At 37.0% G+C, this 16,301-nt stretch overlaps 1 protein-coding gene across 15 annotated transcripts in view; it reads left to right on the top strand.

Annotated features, from left to right (window-relative positions):
- The window catches only part of BCAS3 (BCAS3 microtubule associated cell migration factor), a 795,613-nt gene that overhangs the window by 374,547 nt on the left and 404,765 nt on the right, over positions 1 to 16,301 (top strand). For all 15 annotated transcript variants that reach the window (XM_069077894.1, XM_069077893.1, XM_069077887.1 and 12 more), the window contains 2 exons: positions 5,982 to 6,147; positions 7,313 to 7,413. In XM_069077894.1, coding sequence (XP_068933995.1) covers positions 5,982 to 6,147; positions 7,313 to 7,413 — 267 coding nt within the window. The remainder of the gene's footprint in view (positions 1 to 5,981; positions 6,148 to 7,312; positions 7,414 to 16,301) is intronic.

Genomic DNA, 16,301 nt, shown 5'->3' with positions numbered 1-16,301 from the left:
TAGTAGAAGATAGTTTACTAGGTACTGAACTCTTGGAGACATGTGGGAGAATATCTTTTATTGGTTGATAACATCAACCATGATCTGGATGGGATAATAAATTTTGACAGAATGTATGTCAGAGGAGTAGAGGTTGATGAATGATGGCAAAAGGAGAGTTTGGAAATGGCAGTGAGAAGCAAAAAGTATTCTAATTCTCTATCTATAGCCTCTGTGATGTGGTATGACAAAGTGTATACAGTGTATACAGTATATAGATGGCCAGGGATTCTGTGAATCTGCCTTTGGTACTGTGAGAAAGTTGCTACAGCAATTGAAACAATATTCAGGGTCACCCTGTATATCGTATATGGAACCTCTGTTTTGTTTCTGTAGTAAAACATGAACTTCTTAGTGCGACTGTGGCTTTCCACAATCTGATTCCAACCTACCTTTCAACCTATATTTCACATTACCCTGTTCATGCTCTCCAATCAATCAATCAATCAATCAATCAGTAGACATTTGTTAAGTGCCTTTTTTGTGCCAGGTACGATGGCACTAGGGATACAAAAAGAGGCAAAAGATAGCTCCTGCCCTCAAAGAGCTTACAATCTAATAGGGAAGACAACATGTAAACAATTATGTACAAAACAAGCTATATACAGGATAAATAGGAAATAATAGAGGAAAGGCATTAGAATTCAGAGGGGTTGGGAAAGGCTTCTTATAAAAAAAAATGGAACTTTAGTTGGGCCTAAAGGAAGCTCAGGAGTCGGTAAGCAGAGTTGAGGAGGTAGAGGTCAAGCGTGGGGGACAGGCAGAGAGAACGCCTGAAGCCAAAGAAGGAGTATCTTATTCATGGAACAGCAAGGAGGCCAGTGTCACTGTATCAAAGAATATGTGGTAAGGAGCAAAGTGCAAGAAGACTGGAAAGGTAGGAGGGCCTAGGTTATGAAAGGCTTTGAATAGCAAATATCACTTTTTATTTGATCCTGGAGATAATATGGAGCCTGTTGGATGTGTGGTTTAGGAAAATCACTTTAATGGCTGAAAGGAGGATGGATTAGAGTGAGGAGAGACTTGAGGCAGGCACACCTACCAGCAGGCTATTGCAATAATCCAGATGTGAAGTGACGAGGGCCTGCACTAGTGTGGTGACAATGTCAGAGGAGAGAAAGCGATATATTCTAGATATGTTGCAAAGATAAAATTGACAGGCTTTGGCAACCAGTTGAATATGGCAGGGTAAGAGATAGTGAATAACTGAGACAACACACAGGATAGTGTTGCCCTCAACAGTGATAAGGAAGGAGGTGTGTGGGGGGGAAGGTAAAGTAGGAAGAAGGTCATGAGGAAAGATAATGAATTCTGTTTTGGACATGTTTAGTTTAAGATGTCTACTGAACATCAAATTTGAGATGTCTGAAAGGCAGTTGGAGTGGTAAGACTGGAGGTCAGCAGAGAGTTTGGGGAAAGATAGGTAGATTCTGAGAATCATCAGCATAGAGATGGTAATTAAATTCATGAGAACTGATAAGATCACTAAGTGAAGAAGTATAGAGGGAGAAGAGGGCCCAGGACAGAGCCCTGAGGGACATCTGTGATTAGAGAACATGGTCTAAAAGAGTATTCAGCAAAGGAGACAGAAAAGGGATGGCCAGATAGTTAGGAAGAGAACTCAGATCAAGTATTGTCCCAAAAACCTAGGTGGAAGAGAATATTGAGGAGGGGAGAGTGATCAACAGTGTCAAAGGCTACATAGAGGTCAAGGAGAATGAGGTTAGAGAAAAGACCAAGGGTAGGGAACCTGTGGCCTCAAGGACATATGTGGCCCTCTAGGTCCTCAAGTACAACCCTCTGAGGATTGCACATATAGCCTTGAGGCTGCAGGTTTCCCACCCCTGGAAAAGACACCATTGGATTTGGCAACTAAGAGATCATTAGTAACTTTGGAGAGAGTAGTTTTGGAAGAATAATAAGGCTGGAAATGACATAGATTAGTCTATTCACTGTTCTGCCTAGACTTTTCCTGTACTCTCTTGTCTTTGCATTTATACGTTCTTCCCCCTATTCTTTTCAGTTTATTTAATATTGTATTTTCCCCAATTACATATAAAAAACAATTTTTAACATTGACTTAAAAAAAATTTGAGTTCCATATTCTCTTCCTCCTTCCACTATTCCCTTGTTAAGAAGGAAAACAAGTCAATATAGGTTTTATACACACACACACACACCATACAAAACACATTTCCATAATAGTCATATTGTGAAAGGAAACACAGACAAAAAAATTTAGAAAAATAAAAAAGTTTAAAAAGAAGTATGCTTAAATCTGTATTCAGACTCGTATCAGTTCTTTCTCTGGAGATGGGTAGCATTTTTTTTTTTAAATCACAAGTCCTTTGGAATTGTCTTGGGTCATTCTCTTGCTGAGAATAACTAAATCATTTCATCATACAAAATCGCTATTGTACAGTGTTCTCCTGGTTCTACTCACTTCTTTTTGCATCAGTTCATATAAGTCTTTCTATCTTTTTTTGAAAATACCCTCTTTATAATTTCTTTTCTTTTTCTTTTAATATTTATTTATTCATTTATTAAAAAAAACTTTCCCTGGTTACATGTAAAAACAGTTTTAACATTCATTTTTAAAACTTTGGGTTCCAAATTCTCTTTCTTCTTTCCTCCCCTTCCCCCCGAATCATTGAGAAATCAAGCAGTTTGATATAGGTTATAAATATGTAGTTATGCAAGACATTTCCATAATAGTCATGTTGTGAAAGAAAACAAACAAAAAAAAACTCAAGAAAAATAAAGAAAATTAAAAAAATAAGTATGGTTTAATCTGTATTCAGACACTACCAATTCTTTCTCTGGGGATTGATGCCATTTTTCATCATGAGTCCTTCAGAGTTGCCTTGGATCATTGTATTCTGGAGAATAGCTAAGTCATTCACAGTTGATCATCTTACAGTAATGCTATTACTTTGTACACTGTACATTTCTCTTTGCATCAGCTCATGCAAATCTTTCCAGGTTTTTCTGAGAGCCTCCTGCTAATCATTTTTTATAGTACAATAATATTCTATCATAATCATATACCATAACTTGTTCAGCCATTCCTCAAGTAATGGGCATCCCCTCAATTTCTAATTCTTTGTCCCCAGAAATGAGCTGCTATAAATATTTTTGTGCATATTCTTTCTTTTTAAAAAATCTCTTTTGGGATACAGAACTAGTAGTGGTATTGCTAAGTCAAAGGTTTTATAGTCCTTTGAGCATAGTTCCAAACTGCTCTATAGAATAGTTGAATCAGTTCACAACTCCACCAACAATGCATTAATGTCATTTTTGAGCTCTTCCAAGAAATTTTTTTTTTTGGGGGGGGGACTGAGACCAATTTACATTTTTCCTTGAGGCTTTGGATGTAGCAGTTTTGACTTTGTTGTTATCTTCTGAGTTTGGGTTTTAATCTTCCCTATCACCATAGTAACTTGATTTTTTGTTGTTGTCCTCTCATTTTCCAGTCTATTTTTTGACTTTTACATGTTAAAGTTAGGCTCTGCTTTTGGGGTGTAGTGAGTACTATTCCAAGCTTCATGTTTTTTTGTGCAGCTGTTTTTAGAGCTAGTTCGGGGGTGGGGGGTGGAGTAGGGATCTGTAAGTTTTCATTTCTTTCAAGGTGGTATGATCTAAGGAAAGGTGTTTTTACTGTTCTCCTGGCATGTGCTTTGGTCTGTGAGTGACTATAAGCACTCTTTTATGCGCCAGAACTATGACCAGGGTAGGGTCTCTGCTTCCTTGCTGCCACAAGCTCTTGAGTGCTATTGGTCTTCCTCACCCTGGGACTTTGACCCAGGGCTGTGACCCAGATCCACGTATGGGCCATGTAACAGAGTCCTACCCCTAGTGCCAGCAAAGAGACTCCTGTAATTTCCTTTCCAGTTGTCTGACACCTCCCCCTCGCCCCCCATCTGTGGACTGAGAACTCCAGAAGATGACAATTCATTGACCCTCAAGGCCTGCTTCTGGTTTGCTAGGACATTGCCTTTGCTGAACTGCACTCTACTCTCATCCCAGTGTGACAGACTTTTCCTGCTGATTGATCTATCTGTCTGTATATCTATCTATCTGTTTCTTTGTTTATTTCCTGCCCACGTTTTAAGTTATCTTGGGCTGGAAAATTACTTCACCTTCTCCTTTTGTGTGTTCTGCTGCTCTAGAATTCATTTTGAGGCATGAATTAAAGTTGTTTAGAGGGGGATTTAGGAGAGTTCAAGCAAGCCTTGTTTCTGCTGTCTTGTTTCCTCCTCTCCTTTGCCCTGTTCTTGAAGTATGCTCTGTACCTTTTAAGATCTTTTTCTTAATTCAAGGTCCAGCTCAGGTGGTGCCTCCTCCTTACAGTGTTTTGAGATTTCTCCAACCGTTTCTCAGTCTATCAGCTTCAGGTATAACCAGGATAGTTTGTCTGGATATAGCTTTTGGCCTAGTTATTTTCAAGATTATTTCTTGTTTATTTTTGTACAGGTCATATTATCTCCATTAAATTGTAGACCTGCTTTTTTCATCTTTTTATTCCGTCTTTCACATAGTATCTTACTTGGGGTAGGTACTTCATAAGTACTGGTTCAGTTTTATTCAGTCAGTTTCCTTAAAACATCTGCAGAGTAAAACGGTTTTATTTGTAGACACAACTTTTTTTGTCTACACACGCACACACACACAAATTCCCTCTTGTCTTTGTTTCATTAGTACTAAAGTAGGCCACAGACAGTTTTGTTTTGAAACACCTCTCTGGTCAGGCTTACACTTGGCACATCTCTTCATTCTCCCTAAGCTTAAAACTGGCCATCCGACTTCCAGCCTTTCTCTGTTATCTCTGTTCACTGACCCTTTCCTGAGAAACATGATCTTGAGCACAGCAGGTTCCCTGAACAAATGGAAGAAAATAGAGTCAAGTCGGCAAGCCTTGCATTTCCTTATCCCATCTTTAATTTGTGTTGCCTCCTTAGCTTCAGTGATGGTATCTGAGGGACCTTTTGTCACAAGTTAAAACATTCCGCGAAGCTCATTTTCCAGTGTTTCTGCCTGCTGGTCTAATTACCCTTTTAAGTTGCCTTTCCTTTATATTCTGCTGACGAATTATCAGCCATTTTCTCCAAATTGGCACTGTAATTGATTCTTCTGGCTTAGAGATAGGGTGACCCACCCAGCATTCATAGGAGATTTTATGTTTGCTTTTAGGTTTACTGTAAAACCTGAGATGCAGGACTGGACTTGTTGTGGTAGTGGGGACATGTGTACTCACCTGAAAGCCATTTGTTTAGCAACGTATTTAGCCCTGATCTCCCTGAGTTTGGCTGACCTACTTTTAAGGTTGGGGCAACTGGTGCCATTAAGGGTTGTAAAGTTTGAGGCATTAGCAGGGAGTGATATGTGGTTTCTTCATTTCTACGAACTTAAAATTTTTTTAGTGTGGTTGAAGAATATTCATAGGCTAGGTACAGGTGAGCACAAATTCTGTGTAGTTCAGTCTGAAAAACTTGTTCCTTGAAAACTTAATTTACTCCAGTTCCGATTCATCATATTTAATCTTTCCTGAGAGTGCTTAATTTTTGTAATGCATTCAGAATCTCATCACAACAGAATCTGAGGAACTGTGCATTATTTTGTTGTAACAGAATTTGAGTGTATTACATATTGCTTGGAAATAAATGGGCAATTAGCTGGGCTTTTGAAATGTTGATTATATGGAGATGTTTATTATAATTATCCTCATTTACTGGGTATTTTACTTAAATGGAAAAGACTGTAGGAGGAGGTCAAGTGATAGCTTTCTTTGCCTTGACTATTTTGATCTAGAGTACCCTTGGAACATTCTGAACAGGTAGAACACTTAAGGAAATGATTGTCACCTACCTTGGCATAGTAGATTTGTCATGTCTCTTTTTGTGTTCTTGTCCTTAATTAGATTATAATTCTCTCTCTCTGCATAGATCAGTCCAAACAGTTTGTCGTTGAGTCCTTGTATATCATCAGCTGTTATGGGACTCTGGTGGAGCATGTGATGGAACCTCGGCCACTCAGCACTGCCCCCAAGATCAGTGATGACACTCCCCTGGAAATGGTGACTTCTCCCCGAGCCAGCTGGACTTTAGTGAGGTAGTACCTCCTGCCTTTCTCCATAACACCTTAGCATTTCTTTTCCCTGGAGTTTTTGTTCCCTTCCATGTGTGAAAGCTTATTGCTGCCCTTTTCTCCAGTCTCATTATCACTGACAGTACATAGTGGCATAGAGCCAGCCTTTGAGTGAGTTGCAAACCAGTAGAAGAGGACTGGAAGCTATCTTTTAAAGGGATTCCCAAATAATGTGAATTAGGAACAGTCTTAACCATTGTAGTACTATTTGGTAAAGAGTCAGTGTCCCATTCTAAAGTGTGTCTCAGTGAGGATCAGGATAGCTTCCCATAAGGAAAAAGGGAAAATATCTTAGAAATGGCTTAGAGCTGAGCTTTATCTAAGAGAGACAGGGAAATTGCATGGAGGGAAAGAAATAAAATTGGGTATGAAAACTGTACCTTAGCTTTTGACATGTTAAAATATCATTCTATTGATCTTGGTAGGCTCAGATATTCTTTACTGCTATTCATTTCTGGATTAGACTGATCAGTACTGGATTTATCAAGAAGTTTAGGAGTGGCCAATTCCAACTAAAATTATTCCACCATCTCCAAAATGATTGTGTCATTTTGGAACTGCACATGCTAATTGGATTGAGAAACAAGTCACAAATTTATACAACTGTTTCTCACCATGGTTTTTATTTTTCATTGAGTTGATTTTCTTTTTAAATGTAAAGAATTTCCAACAAGTTACCAACTTGGGTGTTAAAGTTTCAAAAGTAGTTTCCTCAAACAAAAAACACACTCCTGCATGCCTATCCCCACATGCCAAAGAATAAGTTCCAATTCTCTTTTGGAATAGAATGAAATCAGATGTTGTAGGAATGGCTTCCTCCATTGTATAGCTGCCCCCCTATTCTTTAAATCCCATGGTCCTCTTCGTGTACTTTCTTCTAATGTTCAGCTGATGTTGGCTTGATGTACTGTGTGTGTGTGAGTGTAAGTGTGAGAGAGAGAGAGAAACCTCCTTTTTGTTCTCTTGTAGATATAGGGATGTGTGTTTCAGCACATTGAAGAAATTCTATTTCTTGATTCCAATACACGTGTGAACTTCCACCAGCTATTGTTCTCAGTGAAAACTGAAGTGATTTACATCACCCTTGTTAAACTCAAAGATTAATCTTCTCATATTATTATTCCCCTAGAACCCCTCAGTGGAATGAGCTGCAGCCACCCTTTAATGCCAATCACCCACTACTCCTCGCTGCAGATGCTGTGCAACACTCTCAGTTCCTGCTTGCCGGCTGTAAGTAGCTTGAGTGGTTTGCACTCTTTTTATTGTTTTCAAATCAAATGTTAGAATGCTGGCTCTTTAAAGAAGATATGCCTATTAGCACTGACCCATAGGCCCAGGGCCTAGAGGAGCTCAGGTTACTGGTGAGCTAGATCATATGCAACCCAATGTACTTGGGAGGCAACACTGCTATCTTGCTGGTAAGTGTGTGTCCAAGTCAAGGTTGGGGAATATATTGTGCGATTTAATAAAATACTGTGGGAAGATGGGGAAAAAATTCTCTGCCTAGACCACTTTTGAAGAATTTTTGTACTTTTTCCCCCTCGGTATTAACCCATAGGGCTTGAAGAATAAAAGGTGAAAGAGTTTACTAAAAGTTAGTGGCCTAATCCATGTGTAAATGTCATATTTGTTGATTCTGAAAGCCTTTGATAGGTACTGCAATGTAGTTTAGTAAGTACTGCATGATAAATACTGCAATGTAGTTATTACTGTACTTAAAACTGTGAAAGAAACCTTACCTCTCCTACTAGACATTTTAGTCAAAATAGCTCTTTTGGGATACTAACAAACTGAGATATAGTTTAAAAAAAGAAAAGGTAGAAATCTACATTGAGAGTATTATGTAGTCATTTTTCACAAGAGGCATGAGAAGACAATTAAATTTTTTAAAATTTAGTTTGTGGTCATAGAATTTTAAAAATCTTATAATTATCATTCAATTTTAGAAAATGAACTAGACTCCTAATTTCACTAGATAGCTTGGCATACTGCATATTTTTAGGAAATATCTTGAAATTAATGTTGACATTTTTTTGGTGAGGTTTTACTGTACTTGGCCCTTTATCCTTCCCGACTGTAATGTAAACCATGATTTAAAATGTTTCCATAACCAATCTATTTTAGGGTTAAAATGTGTTATGTGTTAAATAGCAAGAGCACATTGGGAACTACAAATAATTTGCAGTTTTTGAAGTTATGTTAAGAAATTTTGCAATGTACTGATCCACAGTAGCCTAACAAGACAGCTACAAAACCTACCACGACATCAAGTTCACAGATGCTCATACCGATTTGTGATGCAGTCAAAGTAGTTATTTTCTCCAGATATGCAGATTGCAACTCATCCACTACTTTCCATTCTGATTTGGTCCAATCAAGTTCCCCATTCAAATTAACTACATTCAGTTATAAGAGTCTGCTATGCCAGACTAAAGTCCTATTACTGACATGATAAATGGTGCCTCAAGTTATATTGACTACTTTGTATGATCCTAGACCCATGAGTATTTAAATTTCTTCTGATTTTCTTAAAATGCTGCCTTTTGGAAAATGGGGTTCACATGATTATTTTTTTTCAATTGGATAGTGATCAGAACTCATTTTGTTAAAGAAAACCTCAAGAAAAATGATAAAACCATGATCTTGTCTTTTCCTCAGCATTTCAGTTGTATCATTCATTCAGCATTTATTAAGTATTCTTAATTAAGCTTAATTTATTAGGGTAGGTAGACACTAAATATACTGGGATGCTTATGCTCAGTTTGACCCTTTTTAAAAAAGAATTATATCTGGAAGTTTAAAGGGATAAATTGGAATTTAATAAGCCTCCTCAGATTCCTTTGAAGTTTGTTACTTTCACAAATTTACAGTTGGAGTGACAAAGGTGAAGGGAAATAAATTTCTTCTGTAAGATTATCTTAATAGTACATGGTAAAACTATGATTTAAATATAGAATAGTTTTGAAAGAATCATGAATGGCCTTTTCATGAAGACTCCATGGTTGTAAAACATAATTACTTTCAATTTTTAAAAAATCATCTACATATGAAAAGATAAAACTTAGGGAAAAGCAGTCTATTTAATAGACATCACTGAAAATGCTAATAACTGACACAAATAAATATGCACAATATGGTCATCTGGTAGAGCAATAAAATCCTGACATACAGTTCCTAAAAGTAGTCTAGGCATCAAGGGAATGGCCTTTACCTGTCCATCTGGTACACCCTCTCTGAAACTCAGTGTTTAAGAGGTTATGGGTCAGTGTCTCTTACTTTCAAATTCCCTTCTAGTGATTATACTGAGGTCTTATTAAAACACAAGTGTCCTCTTGTTCCTGGCGCCTGGAAACTTTTCACTCGTGCTTAACCACAGCATTCTTCCTCTTGGTGTTTTCCATTGTTATTTTTCTTCTAGTAGTTCCAAAGACAGATCTTCAAATATTCTCAGTTTCAGATATTTAAAGATGGGGCAGAAGGATCCCCCCTCTGTCTCCCATTAATTCAGTCATTGCAAATGCAGTTTAGAATCTTCCTTTGGTTTTACTTAGATCTGTGATGCAGATAAAGTAAATGGTATACAGATTTCAGAGATGGTAATTATGGCAGGAAAATAAAATGGAAGGAAATGGAAAAGTAAATCGAGAGAAGATGCAAGGATAGAAGAGGAGAATAAGATTTACGTCTAGATATGCCATGTTCTGGCCATCAAAATATTATATTGACTGATAGAGAGCATTTGGAATATGTAGCTGAAAAAACAAATAAGCCAACCCTGAACAAGAAAAAAAATGCAAGACTTGACCCCAAGTCTCCTGGGCTCCAAGCCTTGCTCTCTGTTACCCCACACTGCCCCCTAACACTGCCAATAACTAGAACTTCCAAGTTTCACTTATTTTCATTGTCTTTATTCTTACCAATTATAATTAATTAAATGACCCACATTGAAGATCCTGCTAAGAATACCACTTGCACAAAGGTCACTATAGCAGTGTAGAGTATTTTGGGAATATGTTGACTTTCTTATAGAGTAGAGACTTTGAGCCCCATCTCAGGCAATTCTTGGTGATTAGTTTTGCTTTGGTATAGAACACAAGTTTCTGTGATATAAAACTGTGACAAAGGGTGCTCAGCAGAACTCTAGGTTCCTGGTCTTTGTAGGATCTATGAACTCAAAGTGGTATTCTTCATGAGTATACCAGAGTATGATCTTGGCACGGTCTTAGAAGCATTGCTTGACTACTTTCTAGGCGAGGTCAGGGAGTCAAGTGGTTCTGGGATTTACAGAGAACAAACACTGAAAGAATCATCTCCTGATGAAGTCAGTGCCCAAAGAATCAACTATCTGAAGCTTCTTCTGAAGGCCTTACCCTTTCTCCTGAGGGTATGCTTCTCCTTAATTGTTCCTGTTTATTGACCAAACAGATAAAAATTTATCTCCTTAAATTTGAAGACAATTTTTTTTCTTCTGAATTTTCACAGAAAGAAGGATGAGTGAACAAAATGTCATTTAAAAACGCTATTCTCTGCTGAATCTCCTTATTACTAGAGAAATCAACATTTTGCAAATATGCATCTTTGGAAATTATTGTTCAAAGCTTGCTACCCAAATTATTACTTTTTTAAAAAAAATGACCAAGTTATTTTAGAAATTAATATAAACCATTATAGAAAATGTTTTTTTCCAATGTAAAAGAACAGAATCCTTGGTGTAAATGTTATCATGCTTCACTAAAGGGTTCACAGACAGGTTATCTACTTCATGTTTTCAGGACAAAAATTTGACAGGAAATTTTTCTTCAGTGTATTTAGATCCGATACTAATGTTGTCCAAGTCCTTTCTATCAGGAAGGAAAGGAAGAACAGACAAATGTCCATGTATTACCTAGATACCTTGATGCCTGTAGGAGACATTTAAGACAGTGAAAGAGTAGCTAGAGGGCAAAATGAGGAAAATAAGGCGTTGGACTTTTTGTAAATTCCTTCCTTTTTGAACAAAACAGTAAGCCAGATTTCAGTAATCATTCAGCTTCTGTTTATGAATGTCTTCAGCTTATAAAGTGAGGACTGTGTCTTGTTTTATAGGCTTTTAAAAAATGGGATTGAACGTGCTGTGTTTGGTGGATTCAATTTATATTTTCAGTTCCCTTCTTTCTATACCCATTGCCACCATCCCACTCCAGGACTTTATTTCTTCCCTATTGCAGCAGTTCCCTGATGGTCTTTTTGTCTCTTCTCCCTCTTTCCTCCAATCCATTCTTTATACTGCTACCAGTTATTTCTCCTAATCATATCACTTGATTCCTCAGTAGTCTCCTACCACCTATTGAAGAAATTCCCAACTTGTAGAATCACAAAATCTAATGCACTTCCAAAGCCCTCTAATATAACCCATATTTAATAATGAGAAAATATTTTTCCTACAGTGTCTCCAAAAAAATGGTCATATAGCCTTTGTTTGAGGACTTCCAGAAGAGTAAAGTAGTGCATTCTACTGTCAGTTAATTCTTGGAAGTTTTTCCTTATGCCTAGTCTAACTAGATCTGCCGCTCTACAACTCCCACCAGGTGCTCCTAGGTGCTCCTACTTCAACTGATTTGGGCCAAATAGGAAAACAAAACTCTTCATATGCTTGCTCTTAAAATACTTGAAAATAGCTCTAATGCAACACCATTCTCCCACCCCCACCCCACTCCAAGTTTTCATTTCTCCAGGCTTAATAGCCCTATCCATTCCAGCTGATCTTGGTATAGCATGTTCTCCTTTCACCATCCTGATCACACCTACAGCATACCCTCCAGATATGCTATGATTTGGGCAGAAAATCATGGGACTCCCTTTATCAGGATATGCATTGCAGCCTAAAATAGCAAATTGGCTGCCATTTATACTGATTATTCATTAAGACCATAAATCTTTTTCACACATTTATTCACATTCATTTAAAGAGCACAGGAACTATTCTGTAGTCAAATTCATTCCTCCTGTCTCCCCCAAGGCCTCCTCCCCCCCCACTATACTGTTGAGGTTGGGTTTTTTTGGAACCCAAGTATAGAACTTTTCATTTATTCCATTTAAGTTTCCTCTTATTCATTTTGTACCCACTATTGTAGCCTGTCAAAAGTATCCAATCAGTTAACTGTCCCTTCTGTTTCTGTGTCATCTGCCAAATTAGCAAGCATGCCTCCTATGTCTTTATGCAAGTTACTAATAAAAGTGTTGGTTAGTTCAAGTTCAAAGAGAGATCCTTGGGTGCTCCACTAGATGCCTTCTTCCAAGTTAATATTACAGTTCAATTAATATTAATATTCATGACTGGTCTTTCAAGCAATTCCAAATCCATATAGCATGAAAGATTTTTCTAGAAGCTTTGCTACAATCTAAATATACAATATCCACAGCGTTCCCTTACTTTATGAGTCTACATTGGAAAGGAAAAAATGCCCATTTTATGAATATTCTATGTTGTGGACAAAGTATCTACTTCACTGTTCTATGAATGTGTCCCACAAATTCCAGCCTCTATACTACAATTTTTTATTCCCTTACCCTGAAATGCCACCTTCCCTACTCCTCTTTCCTTCATTTTTACTTCTACCCAGTTCAAATACCAACTCTATAGTAAGGCTTTCCCTGTTTCCCCTAAGCTGTAAATGATCTTTCCCTTCCAACCAGTCTTATATGATTTTGTGGGAAAGGCAACATGGTGCATGGGGGGAAGGGGAGCGCAGAAGCCTGAACTTGGAGTTAGAAGAAATCAGGGTTTCAGTACTGCTTCTGACCCTTACAAGTTGTGTGACACTGTAACCTCTTTGAACCCATCTTGTAAAATGGGGATAAGAATGCCAACACCATCTACTTCAAAGAGTGAATGTTGGGACGACTCTTTGTAAATCTGAAAGCACCCTTAGACATGTGAATTATTATGACTTTTTCTACCTCTGCTAAACATGTGTGACCTTGGGCAAATCACTTCATGTCTCTGTTCCTCAGTACTCAGACTAGACAGTGAATTTGACAAATGATTTTTAAGTTCCCTTTGTTTTTATTATATCTCCAACACTTTACAAAATGTTTGATACATACTAGATACTTTAATGATTTTTGATTGATTTTCTTCCACCTCTACCATTTTACAATTCTGTTACTTTTTGTGTTCTTTTGTATTTGTATTGATCTTTTATTATAGTTTATTTTATTTATTATGTTCTAATGTAAATTGTAAGTATCTTCAAGACAGGTTACCTCATGACCCATATATTCGTCTTTATATCTCTCTCAGCATCTAGCACAACTCTAATAATAATATTTGATTTTTGGGTGGAGCTTGTGGATCTGTAATTTCATTTGTCTTGAGAACTTTTAATAAGCAAACTCTCTCTACCAATGCAGGTTGCTACTTAGAGTCTTAGAGAGTTACCTAGAGCATTTTGCAGCTGTGTGACTTGCTCATGCTCACACACAAGTGTGTATCAGAGGTGGACCTTGAAGCTTTGTCTTCCTACCTTCGAGACTAGTTCTTCATTTTTGTCAAAGGTGTTTCAAGATAGTATAATAAATGTTAGTTACGTAGATATTGAATAATTAAAAGAAAAAAATGGGTGGTATTTTTTAAATTGAAATTTTAAATGAAATTTATGTATCCATTCCTCCTTCTCTCCCATCCAGGGAACCTTATAAAGGAAATGAAAAGAGGAAAGGAAAAACAGGTCAGCAAAATGAACTAATTCATAAAAAATGTTTAACATTTTATGAAGTATTCCATGCCCATAGTTCCCCATCTCTACTTTCAAAGAAATTAACAAGCAAAAAACCAACAGGGCTTTATTTCTGCTATTTGAAGATAGCCATTGTACCATTGCAGATAAGAGCATAGGGCTGTTTTTCATGAATTCTTTCAATAATCTATCCTGAGTCATCTCTTTTCCAGGGAAGGTCTAAAAAGATGGAGGGGAGGGGAAACCAACTTTTCCTTTTTCAACCTTGGGGTAGTTTTGCAAATACAGTTTACCAGAAAGAAGAAATCAATGCTAACAAATCCTGATACCCCTTTGGTGCATAGCTTGAACTCACCTCTTAAATGAACATCAGTAAAACATATTCATGGTGTTCTGAGTACTATTTTTTGGGGAAAAAAGTTCTTATCTTTTCTTTTAGAACCACAAACCTTCAGAAGTACTAAGTGCTTTCAATGCACATTATTCAGAAAGAGTTATTTCCAAATTCCACAGCCATGCATCTGGCTAGGACCTGGCTAACCATATATTGTGGATTCTGAGTGACACAGCTTCAGGTGTTTTTGATGAAATGAATGAACATTACCATTTTTTAAAGCTGATTATTTGATACATGTGCCAGTGATTGATTCTGAGATGTTCTCTAGCCTTTACTGATCTGTAAAGAAGGTCATAGGTAATCATGTAAATGTTGCCCAAGAAACCAAAGAAAGTCATCTTGGTAACTAGACTGTTTTCAAATATACTGGTTAGAACTGAGCATCATTTGGGGTTTAATAATAAAAATACTTAAAATTTTACCTACATTTTATAGAACATGTACCTTTTAAAATTCATTGTGTCCTCATAACAGCATTGTGAGAAACATAGAACAGGTAATACTTTTCCCATTTTGTTAATGAAAAAATTGAGGGACAGAAATTTAAGTGCCTTATTTCAGTTAGATGATTGTGGATACAAGGTGTAAACCAGTTGTCATGTCTCCACTATAGTTAATTTTTTAAAATAATTTTTATTGATGTTTTCTGTTTCACATGTATCTTTCTCCCCTTCCCAACCTCAAGAGCTGTCCCACATGAAAAAGTGTTTTTATTTTAATTTCTTTGGGATGAAAAAAAAGTCAACAAAACTGATCAGCATATTGCAAAAGTCCAAAAATATATTCAGTGTGTAATACCTGTGAATCTCCCACCTCCACGAAAAGGGTAGGTTAGGGGTGTCTTGTCATGCCTCTTCATTTGAGTCCTACTTGATCTTTATAATTTTGTTACATTTACATTTGATTCTTTTAGTGTGTCATTATGTAGTTTATTGTTAATGTTTTAATTGGTTAGTTGAATTGTGCTACTAGAGTAGATCCATAAAAAAATTCATTCAAATTATAAAACTAATAATAATAATACTTTGAATTTCAAGAACACATTCATTTCAGAGTTTAGAATTCCTTTACCACGTAGTTGTGAATAGAGTGATAGAACCCCAGCAGCAAAATAGCTGGTCAAGTCTTACAAGTCACTGGAAGAACTGGAATTCTGAGAACCCAGGAATTCTGATGTCCAACTATGGATACTAGCCAGTAGTACTTCCAAGTATACCTGAGAAAAAATTTCTGTCATAGAGGGAAAGGGATCTGCAGCTTCCTCTTTGTCCAGAATAGACACGACATGGCTATTTTTGATTATTTGACAATCGGTCCTTCTGTTGTAGGTTTGGATTTGTAGATCTTGCTATATACACTGGGCTTCCTGCTAGGGCAAGTGCATATGTAATCTTGACAAAAAGATAAATTTGATCTTCATCACCAAGGTCAGTGATTGTGTCCTGGAGAAGTGATTACATTTAGAGAAAGACCATGGGACTGACCACATTTTTCAGTCATTCCTGGATTTAGGAGGAAGATGTCTACTTTCAGTGTTAGCAGCAATTTAACTTAACATCCTGGATTGCATCACTGTTATGGCATATACCAAGTATGACAGAGGAACTCATCAATATTTCCCTACATTGTCACCAGTAAATATTTGTCCAGGAGTAAGTAGGGTGGAGAGGAAGGAGATATGGATCTCTTGTGGAGGAAGCTTGGCATGTAGAATTTGTTTGAAGAGTATTTATAGTTTATTGTTGGCCATAGATTGTGCTATACTGCTTTGACATTTGGGTTTGTGTTAATTTCCAGTAACTATTTCAGCTTGTACATTTGGGTTTTATTGAAGATTTTCATAATTTTGGCTTGTTAGATTCTGTTGTAAATTTCTTAGGGGAATTTGGAATCCTGTGAATGGAGTCCTTCATCAAGAAATTAGAAAGTTTGATTTTTTTGCTTCTTCCTCTTCCATAGGTGTGTGTGTGTGTGTGTGTGTGTGTGTGTGTGTGTGTGTGTGT

This window comes from Petaurus breviceps, unplaced genomic scaffold, assembly GCF_028583685.1.
Source record: "Petaurus breviceps papuanus isolate PSGF00001 unplaced genomic scaffold, PetGlider_PUasm1.0 91023, whole genome shotgun sequence".
NCBI lineage: Eukaryota > Metazoa > Chordata > Mammalia > Diprotodontia > Petauridae > Petaurus > Petaurus breviceps.
Note: the sequence above shows the minus strand (reverse complement) of the source record. Positions and strands in the feature narration are given on the sequence as shown.